This window comes from Falco cherrug, chromosome 7, assembly GCF_023634085.1.
Source record: "Falco cherrug isolate bFalChe1 chromosome 7, bFalChe1.pri, whole genome shotgun sequence".
NCBI classification, from domain to species: Eukaryota; Metazoa; Chordata; class Aves; order Falconiformes; family Falconidae; genus Falco; species Falco cherrug.
This window is the reverse complement of record NC_073703.1, coordinates 41,377,420-41,390,453: the sequence shown is the minus strand read 5'-3', so window position 1 is coordinate 41,390,453 and position 13,034 is coordinate 41,377,420. Positions and strand designations below refer to the sequence as shown.

The 13,034-nt window shown below is 35.1% G+C and overlaps 1 protein-coding gene across 3 annotated transcripts in view; it reads left to right on the top strand.

Moving 5' to 3' along the window:
* The window catches only part of PPP4R4 (protein phosphatase 4 regulatory subunit 4), a 73,643-nt gene that overhangs the window by 58,773 nt on the left and 1,836 nt on the right, over window positions 1-13,034 (top strand). For 2 of the 3 annotated variants that reach the window (XM_055717141.1, XM_055717143.1), the window contains 10 exons: window positions 520-625; window positions 1,423-1,570; window positions 2,357-2,501; window positions 3,307-3,348; window positions 3,440-3,514; window positions 5,796-5,871; window positions 6,271-6,351; window positions 6,689-6,782; window positions 7,228-7,298; window positions 8,093-8,231. In XM_055717141.1, coding sequence (XP_055573116.1) covers window positions 520-625; window positions 1,423-1,570; window positions 2,357-2,501; window positions 3,307-3,348; window positions 3,440-3,514; window positions 5,796-5,871; window positions 6,271-6,351; window positions 6,689-6,782; window positions 7,228-7,298; window positions 8,093-8,231 — 977 coding nt within the window. The remainder of the gene's footprint in view (window positions 1-519; window positions 626-1,422; window positions 1,571-2,356; window positions 2,502-3,306; window positions 3,349-3,439; window positions 3,515-5,795; window positions 5,872-6,270; window positions 6,352-6,688; window positions 6,783-7,227; window positions 7,299-8,092; window positions 8,232-13,034) is intronic. The other variant, XM_055717142.1, reaches the window with a different exon arrangement.

The window sequence follows — 13,034 nt, the reverse complement described above, 5'->3', positions numbered from 1 at the left end:
CCCACCCAAGATTTCTTTCCTTTCCTTGTGCTTATTATCAGTTTATTTCTAGGTAAATCAAAACTTTTCCCTCTGAGATGCGCCTTTTTCTTGATTCCATACGTGACTTTCCATTGTGTTTTGTTCTATATGAAAGAACAGTTTACTCTAAAAATGAATGATCATTTAGAGCCACTAATCTGAAATTTTACTGAATTTAAATCAAGAGTAAAACTGTCTGTTGTAAGAAAATATGTAAGATTTATTTTCTAACACCTGCAATATAGAAGGTGCCTTCCAAACATGGAATACTTTAAGGTGTTTATGAAATAGTTGAATAAACATGTTAGGCAGAAGAGATAAAAGACATAGGTGGGTCATGAATTGGCCAAACTTCCTTATTCTCCCTTATATTGTGGCAATTACTTCAAAATTTATGAAGTTAAACTTTTTAGCTACTTTTCTGCTTCTAGAATTTTTGTACATTTTTAGTCACATTCCTTCAAGTATGTTTAATTCTGGTCCCTTTGTTTTTTCAAGAATGTCCTGCCAGTCCAAAAAGCAGCTGCTCGAACTCTCTGCGTTTATTTGCGTTATAATCGCAAACAAGAACAGAGGCATGAGGTTATTCAGAAACTGATTGAACGTAAGATGATTTTTCCATGATTACTTAGAGATGCAAGTTAGTTTTGACTGAAGATCTATTTATGGTTATATTTATTCAGTGTAACTTCCTGCTATCATTACTTAGAAGGCAGTCAGTTGCTCCTTTTATCATCAGTCAAAACATGTGTGTATGCGAGGAATGTATCTAAAGCTTATGCAAAGGAATAGGGAAAAAGGCAATGTGGGAAATTGATAATATGCCAAGATCCCTTCAACCCTACTCCCTGAATCCAAAATTGCTCAGCTGTAGGTGCTGCAACATACAAAACACACTTCCTCTGTAGAGGTAAAATTCTCTAGAGGCTTCAACGTAAGAAGTGCTGAATAAATCTTTTCAGAAATGAATTTATGAGTGAGTTAGTCACCTAAGTTAACTTTCTGGTCTATGCTAGGTGTTTTAAAGATAGGTTAGAAGGTTGAATAGTTCCCACTGGCAATCCTTAATGCTTACATAGTAATTCTGCCACACTTATGACGTGGTTTGAATGGCGTACAGGGCTTTGTTCAACACAGTAGCTAGTTAACTTGCTGGTTTTGCTTTTGCAAATGGTTAAAGGGATGGATTAAATTTCTGAGGAAAAAAAATGCTCGCTGACAGAAATGGTCATTGAATTGAAAAGGTTAGGCTTTCACTGAAAGGAAGAATTAAGACAGGCTGAGAAGGAGTGCCTTGTGAGGAGTGTAATAATCATCTTTAGTCAAAGGTTAATGTTTGAAATGTTTACTAGCTGACATTGAAAACTTAACCAACAATATCTGTGGATTGTTATTTTTCAGAACTGGGCCAAGGAAAAAGTTATTGGAACAGGCTTCGGTTTCTAGATACTTGTGAATTCATTATGGAACTGTTTTCAAAATCATTCTTCTGTAAATACTTCTTTCTACCTGTGCTTGAACTTACACATGATCCAGTGGCAAATGTGAGGTACTGTATGAAGAGTATGTAACAGTGTACAGGAAAAAAGCTCTAAATAATATATTACGAAATATAGTTACACGTCTTATGTCTTGTTTAAATAATGGGACTTAAGTAAAAAGATAGATTCCTTCAAAGTGAGCAGTACTAAAGGTGTAGGGGACTACAGGACAATGTCAGGAAACCACAGAAGCAGGTTAGTCTGAATGTTTGGGGGACTGGTTCAAAGTGTCAGTTTTTGGGAGTGAGAAAGGAACACGGAGGCAGAGGAGCAAGCAACAGGTGAGATCTAAGCAATATGCTGTTTCATGGGTGTAGAGAAAGAAACATAACTTCACAGTCTCCATTAATTTCCATCCATTTCAACATTGTGGTATGGAAAGTAAGACACACAAGCAATTCTTTCAGTGGTCTGGGTTGCACAGATTTTTTTCTTTACTAAAGAGATAGGGACCAAACAGTCATTACTGGTAAAAAAGATAGTTGGTTTTTTTTTTTTAAATGTATTTTGTGTGATTTTATGCTTTTAATCATATTCCTGATGTGTGTACTTCATGTTGTCATCATTAACATGTCTAATAATACTAATGCTGCAGAGATTTACATAAGCATAATTTGCACACACATGTGTGCATTCAGTAAGCTTTGCTAAGTAAAGTTGATTACCAAGTGAAACGGTTTAAACAGACCTACTAACTTATTTTATGTCAAATGCTAGCATGCAATACAAAAAATAAGGTTTAATAAACACCTGCATCAAAAGGTGAATATTTACTTTTTTCTTTTTTTTTTTAGAATGAAACTATGCTACTTGTTGCCAAAAGTTAAATCTACTCTGAAGATTCCCACTGATAAACATTTACTTCAGCAGTTGGAATTATGTATAAGGAAACTTTTGTGTCAAGAGAAAGACAAAGATGTCCTGACTATTGTGAAAAGAGTAAGTATTTTTCTTTTCCCGCAGCATTTTATCTTGGGGTTATCACTCAAAGTTAAGATGATCAAACTTACGCCTTCTGTTGATTCTCTTAATGTAAGAACAAAAGACTAAAGAATTCTATTGTTTTTATGTACTTCTGAACAATTAAGAGAACATGTAGTATAGTGCATTCTGTCAAATTTAAGAGTTGGTGTTCCCTTGGTTACTTATGTTGCAGTTATTTCTTAGTGACGGATTCAGAATTTTGGCTCAATGACCATTTGTGAAAAAAATAGCAGATGAGTAAAGATGGGATTAAAGGTTGACAGTAGTAAAAATGATCATGTCTTTGAGGTAGAGATAGCTTGATAGCCTTATTTATTTTACAATATACAGGTAAATGATTTGCTGGATTTTGAAATTTACAAGTGTCTTTGTAATGTGAATATTCATGAAAAAGTTCATCTTTGAGACAGAGCATGGGCATCCCCTTAAATAAGCTTGGAAATTAAGTAGCTAAAGTAGGTGGCTTCCTTTGGCTTCCTTACAGAGCCAGTCTGCAGGAGAGGTTGGATGAACACCTGCTTGGAGCACCCTGGCTTATTCACAGATTCCTGAGCTGTTTCTTTCTTTTAAGAGTTCTTAAAAACTATGACAGTTTTTAACTGCATTGGTAGCATTTGTACAAGCATAGGCTTCAAATATTTAAGAAGAAAAGGCATGTTTAATTATGAATACCACTATTCTAAGCTTCTTGTCTGGACATTTTTTTTAATTAAATGTGCCATACTGTTGAGTAAGGATAATGTTTTGATTTTCTTTATAGACAGTGTTGGAATTGGACAGAATGGAGATCTCTATGGACGCTGTAAGTACTTACTAACTTTAATACTTGCCAAGTACTTTTAATTCCCATTTTCTTGTAGTGATTTTTTATTTTTATTGATTTTATTTTGAAGTTTCAGAAAAGATTTTACGAAAATGATTTATTGGATCAAGAAAAAGAGAGACAAGAACATCTGCTTTTGGAAATGGTATATTTTATAAGTACATTCTGTCCTTTTTTTAATAGTTTGTAGCTTAAATATTAATGAGGCAATAATTTTAAGGTAAGGGAAGTGTATACTGTGGAGACACCCTGGTAGGTTCATAATCTGTGCGTGGTTTTATTCTACACTGTACAATAGGATTAAGTCCTTCAAAGTAATGAATAACTTCCTTTACCACTTAAATTTTACTGTATCAATTAGAAAGGCAAACTGGAATTTCTTGAAAAATACTCATGCTTGATGCATCTATAGTTCTAATATTCCAAGCCCTTCAGTACACCTTTAGGAAATCTTTTTGACAGCACTTAGCAATTTGTCATGCATGTATAACATAATCAATTGAATAATGAAACACCTCAGAATTCACATACAGCTTCCTTAGGCAAAGAAATTAATATCGTAACGTCTTTTGTACCAAGGAAGCCAAAGGAAGCTCTCTGTGTTACAAGCTTTCCTGTTAGCCAGAAAAAAAGCAAGCAAGGCCATTGACACCTTCAGCCTGGCAGGAGGGGGACTTCGTGCAGGTTGGATTGAGCAAAAGAAGATACAGGTTACTTAGGATTTGGAAGACAAGTCTGAAGAATGTTTTTTTAACTTACAAAAACTGTTTATCCCCAGTTGTGGCTGTAAGCAGAAGCTGCAGCAGGCACTTCACCACATAGCCTATTACACCTTCACAAAGCCCAGAGGAGGTTGCTGCAGTCCTCTGTTCCGCTTAGGCTGGAGACGCTGAGAAGCTGACAGGATTTAGAAGAGGCTGAATTTCATTAGCATGGTTCCTCTGACTTGTCGGAATTAAACTCCTCTGTGGAGAACCAAAACAGGTTCAAGACTGTCCAAAAACTGTCCAAGACTGTGACTTTTTCCTCTTTGGGGTTGCTGCAGAGCCCGTGTTTGTGGCCCGCTTTGATGTCGGTCACGGGTGCTCCCTGGCACAGCTGATTTCCTCTGTTCACGACGCCTGCCTCGTGTACCTCCTGGCACCTGCCCTTAGCTCGAGCCAAAGGTTCCAGCTTTGCTCTCGGGACCTGCATACACATATTCCAAGACTTGAACTGAGCTTTAGCATTTTTTAGGTAGATACAATTTGGGGCTGTGGTAAAATAGCCTCCAGTGTGCTCTGTATTATTGTGTATTGTCTAACGTTAATTTTTACCCTTTTTCCACAGCTAGACTTTAGAAAAGCACCTGTATTTTTATGATATATCCCATTGATATAGGCATACTGTCTGTATCAGAAAGGTCTCATTAAGGATTGACTGAGATGTACGCAGTAAATTGTGTTATGTTGCAGTCCCAAATAGATAAGGAGCCATTGAACCCAGTTAGATGTATTTGACTGCTACAGATTTTAACACTGAACATGTTAATAAGTTTCCTTAATTTTAGTAATTGACTTTGTAGATATTATCCAGCAACCTTGACCTGAATTAGTTACCTTTTTTTTAGTTTTTTAAACTCTGGTACTAGAGTGAAATGAAAAAACAGAGTAGGACAATTAAGGTTCACTTGGCACTTTCTATTATGAACATAGTACAGAAAATAAGCTAATATCATATAGCTTTTTGAAGTTGATAGTGTGATATCTATTCACCAAGAATCCTGAAGTAAGTATTGACTTTTGAAATTATTGATGTACCTGTGTTAACACTGTCTTCTGTCTATGGATGTGCTCTCAAAAAGTATTCTGAGGCTAGCTAATATTACCGAAAGGCAAACAAAATTCTTAAACATAAGGAATTGTAATACTTGGTTTTGTTTTGCATAAAGGCTTATCAACTGTAGATGTTAATTTTAGACCTTTAAAAAGTTTGAACATGTGACACACCTTACTATTTGAGAAAAACATCTTAATTGAATTGTATGGTTGAATTAAAAATATTGCCAGTTCTATTATCAGAGTATCTGTGTAGCACAAAAGTTTTACATCATGAGCTGCCAATTTCTGTATCTTTTTAACTAAAAAAACCCAAATGGCCAGGCATAATTTTAATAAGAAATTATAAATGCAAACTTCAACTCTGAGGTTCCTTCCTAATTAAAGTCAACAATTTTTGGTGTGATTTTTATATAGGGATATGTACCTTTATTTCATTCTGTGCTATTTAGTTGGTCCTCTGGATATTTACTAGGGGTTGTACTAATAGAAGGAGGGAATAGAAACTGACTGTTATTTTGGTGATTTTAAACAATCCCTAACTGAAATACAATTTCTTTCTTTTATTTTCCTGAATGATACCTAAGAAAATTATTCAATTTTTTTTAGGAACAGTTAGAAAAAGAGAAACAACAAAATGAAGGAAGATCTACAAATATTAATGATAAAATTTTTGAAAAGAAGCGTAAGTCTGGTTTTTTGTGTACATATTGTTTGTGCATGCATTATTCTTCTACAAAGGTAGAAGAGAAGGGAACAGAAAAGAGACTGTACAGCAAATAACATATTTCTAGAAATTGGCAATAAAACTTTTTGTCTATATAATTTTAAAGAGATTTATGAAAACTGGCTTCATTATGTTAGAAGGAAGACTTTTTGTTAATAAAATACATGACACTTAGTTCTCTGGTATTTTTCATTTTGGGATGTAATGTAAGTACTTGTTTGTGGTATTTATGAAGTGTTAGTAGCACTGGATTACATATTATTACTGTTTACCCCAGGACTCTGTCATGTTATATCCTCTTTCTTTATTTTAAGTTAAATTTTAAGAAAGAAGTATTCATGCTAGACTTTTTTTTAGGTAGAGACAGTAAAACATCATCAGTTTTGGCAAAAAGTATCACTCTATCTGTTCCTGGAAACTCTTCTGGTACATCAGCAGGTAAGAGTTCTTCAAAAACTCTTCTATAATGTTTTGATCTCACATCAGCAGGTTAAAGCCCAGCAAAACTGCTGTTGGCATTTGCGGGCCAGTTTCATCTACTGCCCACAGGAAAAAATTCCACTCCTAGAACTGAATGTGTTTTCTATAGTTTTTAATTTTGTTTTGTTCTTTAGTAAATAAATAGGTGGTGTAAGGTTTATTTATTGTTATTGAAGTATTTAAATCAGTTTCTTCAGCTAGCATAGGCAGAGAAAATGATATATAAAAAACTTTTTAATTACTGAGGGAATGCAATGATATCCATATTGAATTTTTTTGCTACTTACAATTTTAGGCAAAGAAGACAAGAAATCCAAGTTGGTTCGAAGTCAGTCTTTCAGTACTCAAGCACTACATCCAAAATACAGCAACATAGACAAGTGTCCTAAGTATCTTTATTATCTTCATTGCTTACCTCATAGGCAACTGTTTACCTGATAGACAACAGTTATGAAGTTATATGCAGATAAATGTCTGAAAGTAATGATATGCTCACTGAATTGTGACCCAAATTTTCAGCTTTCTGTTTAACTGATTAAGGTATGCAGTTTTGAACTGAGGGAAGAAATACCATTTTAAGGCATGCCGAGGTCTACAAATTCTTATGAATTCCTTTTAAGTTAACGTATATCAACTTTTATTATATATTCAAAAATATTTTTTCAGTATGAACTGCTAAATCTAAACTTTTACATTTCTAAAGAAATTTCAGCATAACTTTATAATTTATTTTTTCAAAAATTAAGAAATAACCTCAAATATTATAAACAGTAGTATGATGCAATTGAGAAGAATTCTTTTCTGTAATAAGGCATTTTTCTTTTGTTTTTTAAGTAAAAGCTCTGCTACAGGATATACATCTTCAGTATCAGGATTGGGAAAGAGTTGTATGTTATCCTTTAGTGGTAAGTAAGTTATAATGTAGTTTACATTAGGTTTTTGTTTAGTTATAGTGTATTGGGGCCCCATTAAGCAGGCATACTGTAAGATATCATACTCCTAAAGAACGCAGAGTAATATACATCAAATATATCTGAGCACTTAAGTGCTAGTCTAGGTGACTTATTTTTCAGATTCTTCTTTTGTTGTGTGTGTTTGTTACACATTTGTTTAAATTTACATTTTAAAGTAGTAAAAGTAAAACGCGTTTGACATTTCTTGATTGGCATTTTGGATGTCATAAAATGGTCAGTCTTGTAATTTGCCTCGACCTGTTTTATGTGAGGAAAGGGATATTATGTGTAACTTCTTTGAATTAGGATAGAGAAACCGCTGCCTGGAAATGCCCCTCTTTCAATTTGCTGGTGGATGTTTGGATGATTAAAGATTAGAATGAGATTAATTGCTTCCTAGAAGAAACTGTCTTTTTCCATTCACTAGACAATTGGCTTAGATGAAATAAGTACATTTTAAGCAGCTAAAGGTTGGCCAATTAAATCCCACTATTTTCTTATATTAAAGGTATTAAACTTCTCTTCCAAAACATGTCTTCTATTTATTTTTATTCAGTGTTTTTTTCATAAAAATACTTGAAGAAATATTAAGTTGAAACCGGTTTCTTACAAAAAGTTAAACTTTGCATTATTGCCATAGGAAATATGCCACTACTCCCACAGGAAAAACAGCTTGGTCCATTCACACTCCTGTGTATTTTTTTCCAGACATAATTCTTTGTCTAAACTTCAACTCTTTATTTCAGATGATTCTTTCCGGACTCATTCTACTGGTAATAGTGGCAATGCTGCCTTCCCTTCCAGTTCTTCTTCTCGCAACTTATTTAACTCAGCTGACCAAAAGACCACTGGAAATAAGGAGAGTCAGTCCCGAAAGATGAGCATGTAAGTGGTTGTCAAGAGGTGAAATTAAGCTTATGGGTAACATTTTCAAAGGGAACTCAAAAACACCATGTGAAATGAAATCTACATTTATGATACTTCTCTGCCCAGATTTTGAAATACTAAACAGGTTAGAAATGTGATGTGTGCAATTATAAGTGTTTTTAAGATTGCATTGCATTCCCTTTTAATTAGTCTTTCACATTGGTTCTCCTGCACTTTGCATTCAGCTGATGAATGATGAGGAGGGTGGAATGGGACAAAGTGAAGGTTAATGCGTTTGATATATAACTACAGTCACTGTGGTTTAGGTGCCTATAGTTTGAGATACAGAATGTATGTGGTGTTAGATGATTTTATTTTTCCTTTTCCTGCTTTTATGTGCTTATATATGTTTATGTTTTACTATGTAACAATTTCATGATGAATTTTGAGAATTACAATGAACTGGTACTGCTACTTGTTATTAAGGCTGCCTTCCTTGCCTTACATTAATCATTTAGATAAAAAAAAATATCCAATGCTAGGCATCTCCCTCAGGCTGGTTTTCTTTAAACATCAGCCTAAACTGTTCACTGTTTCGCAAGAACAAAATGAAAAATTAATTTGTTTGCTCCCGTGTTAAAGCGTAACAATCTTAGAAAATTGCTGTGATGTACACTTAAATCTCTGTAGACTCTAGCAGCTAATTCCCTGCAGATTCCTTTTACACTGTAACTTGTAGTTCTGAATTATTATCATTGGACTGCCTGTAAGTTTGAGTGCTCAAACTGAGATTTATTTTTTTTTCTCTGCTATCAGAAATTTTCTTTCTTAGCCAAGGCAGAATGGAGAAAGGAAAGGAGCCAGCTATAGCAAGAAGTGTTGGGAAAGTAGACTTGAGTGTAACAGCAAGTAGAACTAGAAGCTGAGAAGGATGGGGAGATGCAAGTAGGCCTCGTGAGTCTGAACAGGGGTGAGAGACCAAGAATGAAAGGAAGAGTCCAGAATGCGAGGCTTGCATTCAGCTAATTGTATACATTATATGATGATACAGTCTCTTGCTGTGTGATCATGTAGGTTTTGTTCTACTGGAATTTTACCTCCTTCACTGTACAAGAGAAATTTGATATGAAATTTAATCAAGCTTGCATATAGTGACCTATTGTTTTAAAAACAGCTTTTTCTATGTAGAAAAGGTTGGAAGGTAAGTAGTGAATGAAGGTGAACTGTGTCAAGGCAGGGTTTCACAGCAGAAGTACCTTTAGGTGTCAAATCAAGTTGAACTCTATCTCTGTCTTTGCCAGAGTCTAATGCCTTCATGAGCCAGCAGTGTGCCCTGGTGGCCAAGAAGGCCAGTGGGATCCTGGGGGGCATTAGGAGGAGCGTGGCGAGCAGGTCAAGGGAGGTGATCCCCCCTGTATTCTGCCCCGGTGAGGCCACACCTGGAGTGCTGTGTCCAGTTCTGGGCTCCCCAGTTCCAGAGAGACGGGGAACTGCTGGAGAGGGTCCAGTGGAAGGCTGCAAAGATGATTAAGGGACCGGAGCATCTCCCTTGTGAGGAAAGGCTGAGAGAGCTGGGCCTCCTTAGCCTGGAGAACACTGAGAGGGGATCTTATCAATGTCTACAAATGTCTTAAGGACGAGTGTCAAGAGGATGGGGCCAGACTCTTTTTCAGTGGTGCCCAGACACAGGCACAAACTGAAGCACAAAAATTTCATCTGAATGTGAGGAAGAACTTCTTTACCTTGAGGGTGCCAGGGCACTGGAACAGGCTGCCCAGAGCGGTTTTGGAGTCTCCTTCTCTGGAGACTTTATAAACCCTCCTGGATGCGATCCTGTGCAACCTGCTCTGGGTGAACCTGCTTTAGCAGGGGGTTGGACCAGGTGATCTGTGGAGTTCCCTTCCAACCCTGACCATTCTGTGATTCTCTTAAACACTACACATGGTACTTCAGGCTTTTTATAGGCGATCATTAGATGGTTGCTTATTTCGAAGTTTGTGATTTCAGACTCAGCAGTTAGATTTGTAGGCATGCTGACATTTTCAGCTATCTATAAAGAAAATGGGACATGTATCTTGAGTATGATATACAGTGCTACATACTCTCAAAAATTAGGGGTGCTCAAAACCCCATATGCTTTCACTGTATACCTTTGTTCCCTCTCTTTAAAAGCAGAAAATTAGTTCAAATGTTGTAACATTTTTAACAACCAATGTAGAAATTCCAATTACTTATTCAACTCACAAGGATTTTGGGGAAATAAATGGATTAATATTCATAAGTTCATAATTATAATAATATTATAATAATTATAACATTCATATTTAGATGCAAAGATCAGTTAAACATATTTTTTATATCACAAAACTTTTCCAGATTTCCAGGGTTTTTTATCTGTCACATAAAACTGATATCTTTTGTTTTAATACAAGGGGACAGAAAAAGACCCATGCAGAGAAGTTTGTACCTTTGTCTTCAGGCAGGACACTGGAACGTAGCAGGCTCAGCTTCAAGTCTCATTGTACCATTCCCAAGTGAATACTTTAACAGCACATTACTTAAAAGTAGATATCTGATCAAACACAATGATCTGGACAGTCTCCCTCGTTCAGAAAGTCCCTAAACTGCACTATAGCCAAAAGGATATACTAGGGAAAGAAAAACATTTTTAAAGAAAGAATAGCAGGCTTAGGATGACCTACATTTAGCCCTGAATAAGAGTTTCAGTGTTCTGTGGTCTTATGGGAAAACACATCTCTCAAGTTGGTATAATGTCTGCTGCACTGTAGATTCGATTTCTCTTTTGTAATCTGGCTCAATACCTAATTGTTTTCATAAAAAATTGGAGCACCTTAATAAAGAGATATTGAGATACATATACAGGAATGGTTGGTGGTATATGCATTCATCTGGATAACCTTGCTGACCACAGATATATTTAGGTGTAACTCTCCTTTGTTCAGAAAGTCAGTCTTGGTGTTAAATATACACATACTAAAATACAAAAAAAGTCAGTTTCAAGGAAACATTTTTCTTCTGAGTTGAATGATGGGAAAAATTAATATCCAAATATATGGGCTCACAGAAATGACTATCACTAAGAGAAGAATTTGGAAACTGTACAATAAGAGCTGCAATTGAATAGATATTCATGAGTGTCACAATCTATGCATTCAGTAAGGCAGAAAACTTGTAAAAAAATAATAACTGAGTATATATTTAGACTATATCATTATGTAAATTTCTATATGTGCTGGTTAAATATTGCACTGACCATCTCAGTTCTGGCAAGTCCTAGCTTTTTGTTTGACTCTGCAACATGAATAATGTAAATTCTGCTATACTACTTTTTCTAAGTAATTATGTGTTTGTGAAGAATGGAAGATTGGGGAGTAATATGTTGCTTAATAATTAAAATACCAACGGATATAGTTATTGATTCTTAATTCAAAGTGATGTATGTTTGGAGAAAATATTTAATTGTTTAAGAGTAATCTTTTCCATAAAACTGCTCTGCTGAATATTGGCAGATGTTCACTTTTGACAACATAGTGCAGTTTGCAGGGATGAAGAATTTCTAATTTCATATATTCATGTTGTTAGAGGAACTTGTCAAAACCCAAAGTTACTTTGATGCAGAACCGAGATCTTTACTTACCATACTCATGAGTTCAAACACTTTGCTTGTCCCATTTCAGATGTCTGTGCCAATTAAAATGTTCTTTCTTTTTGAAAATAATGTAGATGTAAACAAAACCCCAAAATCTCAGTAAATCCTGATCCATTGCTCACAAGCAGGTGACAAGAAAATGATCATGAATTCGGTGTCATTTGTAAGACCTTATTTAATACTTAGGCATTAGAAAATGCAAGAATTATGCTGAAGATGCACCGATATAACTTAATGGTGGTATCACAAAAGATGCTGATTGTAAGTACTTTATGGAATAGGAAAGAATCACAAAGAGCACTGGTTGAGTATTTCATCCTACAAGAGACCTTTCTTAAGTCAATTTGCAGAGCAGATGTGCTTTTCTGACTTTCTTCTGTTGAAGAGTCGCCAGTAAGACCATGAATCATCCTAGTGCAGAAATTCACGATTCCTAAAAACTGTGTTCCATTAAGTAGTCCGATCATGTATTATTATGCTATGTAGTTCTGTGATCTTTTTAAATGTTTTCATTTTTATGAGATTAGAGATATTTTGTTTTAGGATGAGAATAGCTGTTCTGCCTCAGTTTACATAACTGTAATGGGACTGATTTTGATATGCAATTGGTTAAAACTATTTTCCAGAACTTTATAGATTCATCAATAAAAATATCCACCATTTCAGAATTTTGCATCTGGCCTATAGACATACAGATAGTGCTTGATTTTATTTCATTTTCAATTAAAACCTGCTTCAAGAATGAGGGGTGCAGGTTTTCCATCCTGTAAAAAATGGGTGTAGATTTATCATTGCATACAAATCAATTTCTTAATAATGAATAAATAAATATTAAATTAATAAATAATAAATAAAATAATTTATAATATGTACGCAGCTGACCTTTAAGGCATCCACATTGGGGTGTGACTATGTTGTAACAATTATATGCGTAAGTATCTTAAAGTAGTGTCTTTCATCCAGTCATATAACTGCTTAGGAAGTTGAGCACAAGATGAAGTAGTTCTGCTACTAAGCTACTACAGTTTTAGTTGCTTACTTACAGCTTCTGATCATGTTTTCCTTCTGCCACTTAAGCTGGTAAGAGTTCTGAGCTCCAGTAGGACTGGCATGTGATTTAGGTGCCATTTCTAGGACAAAGCTAGTTGGTA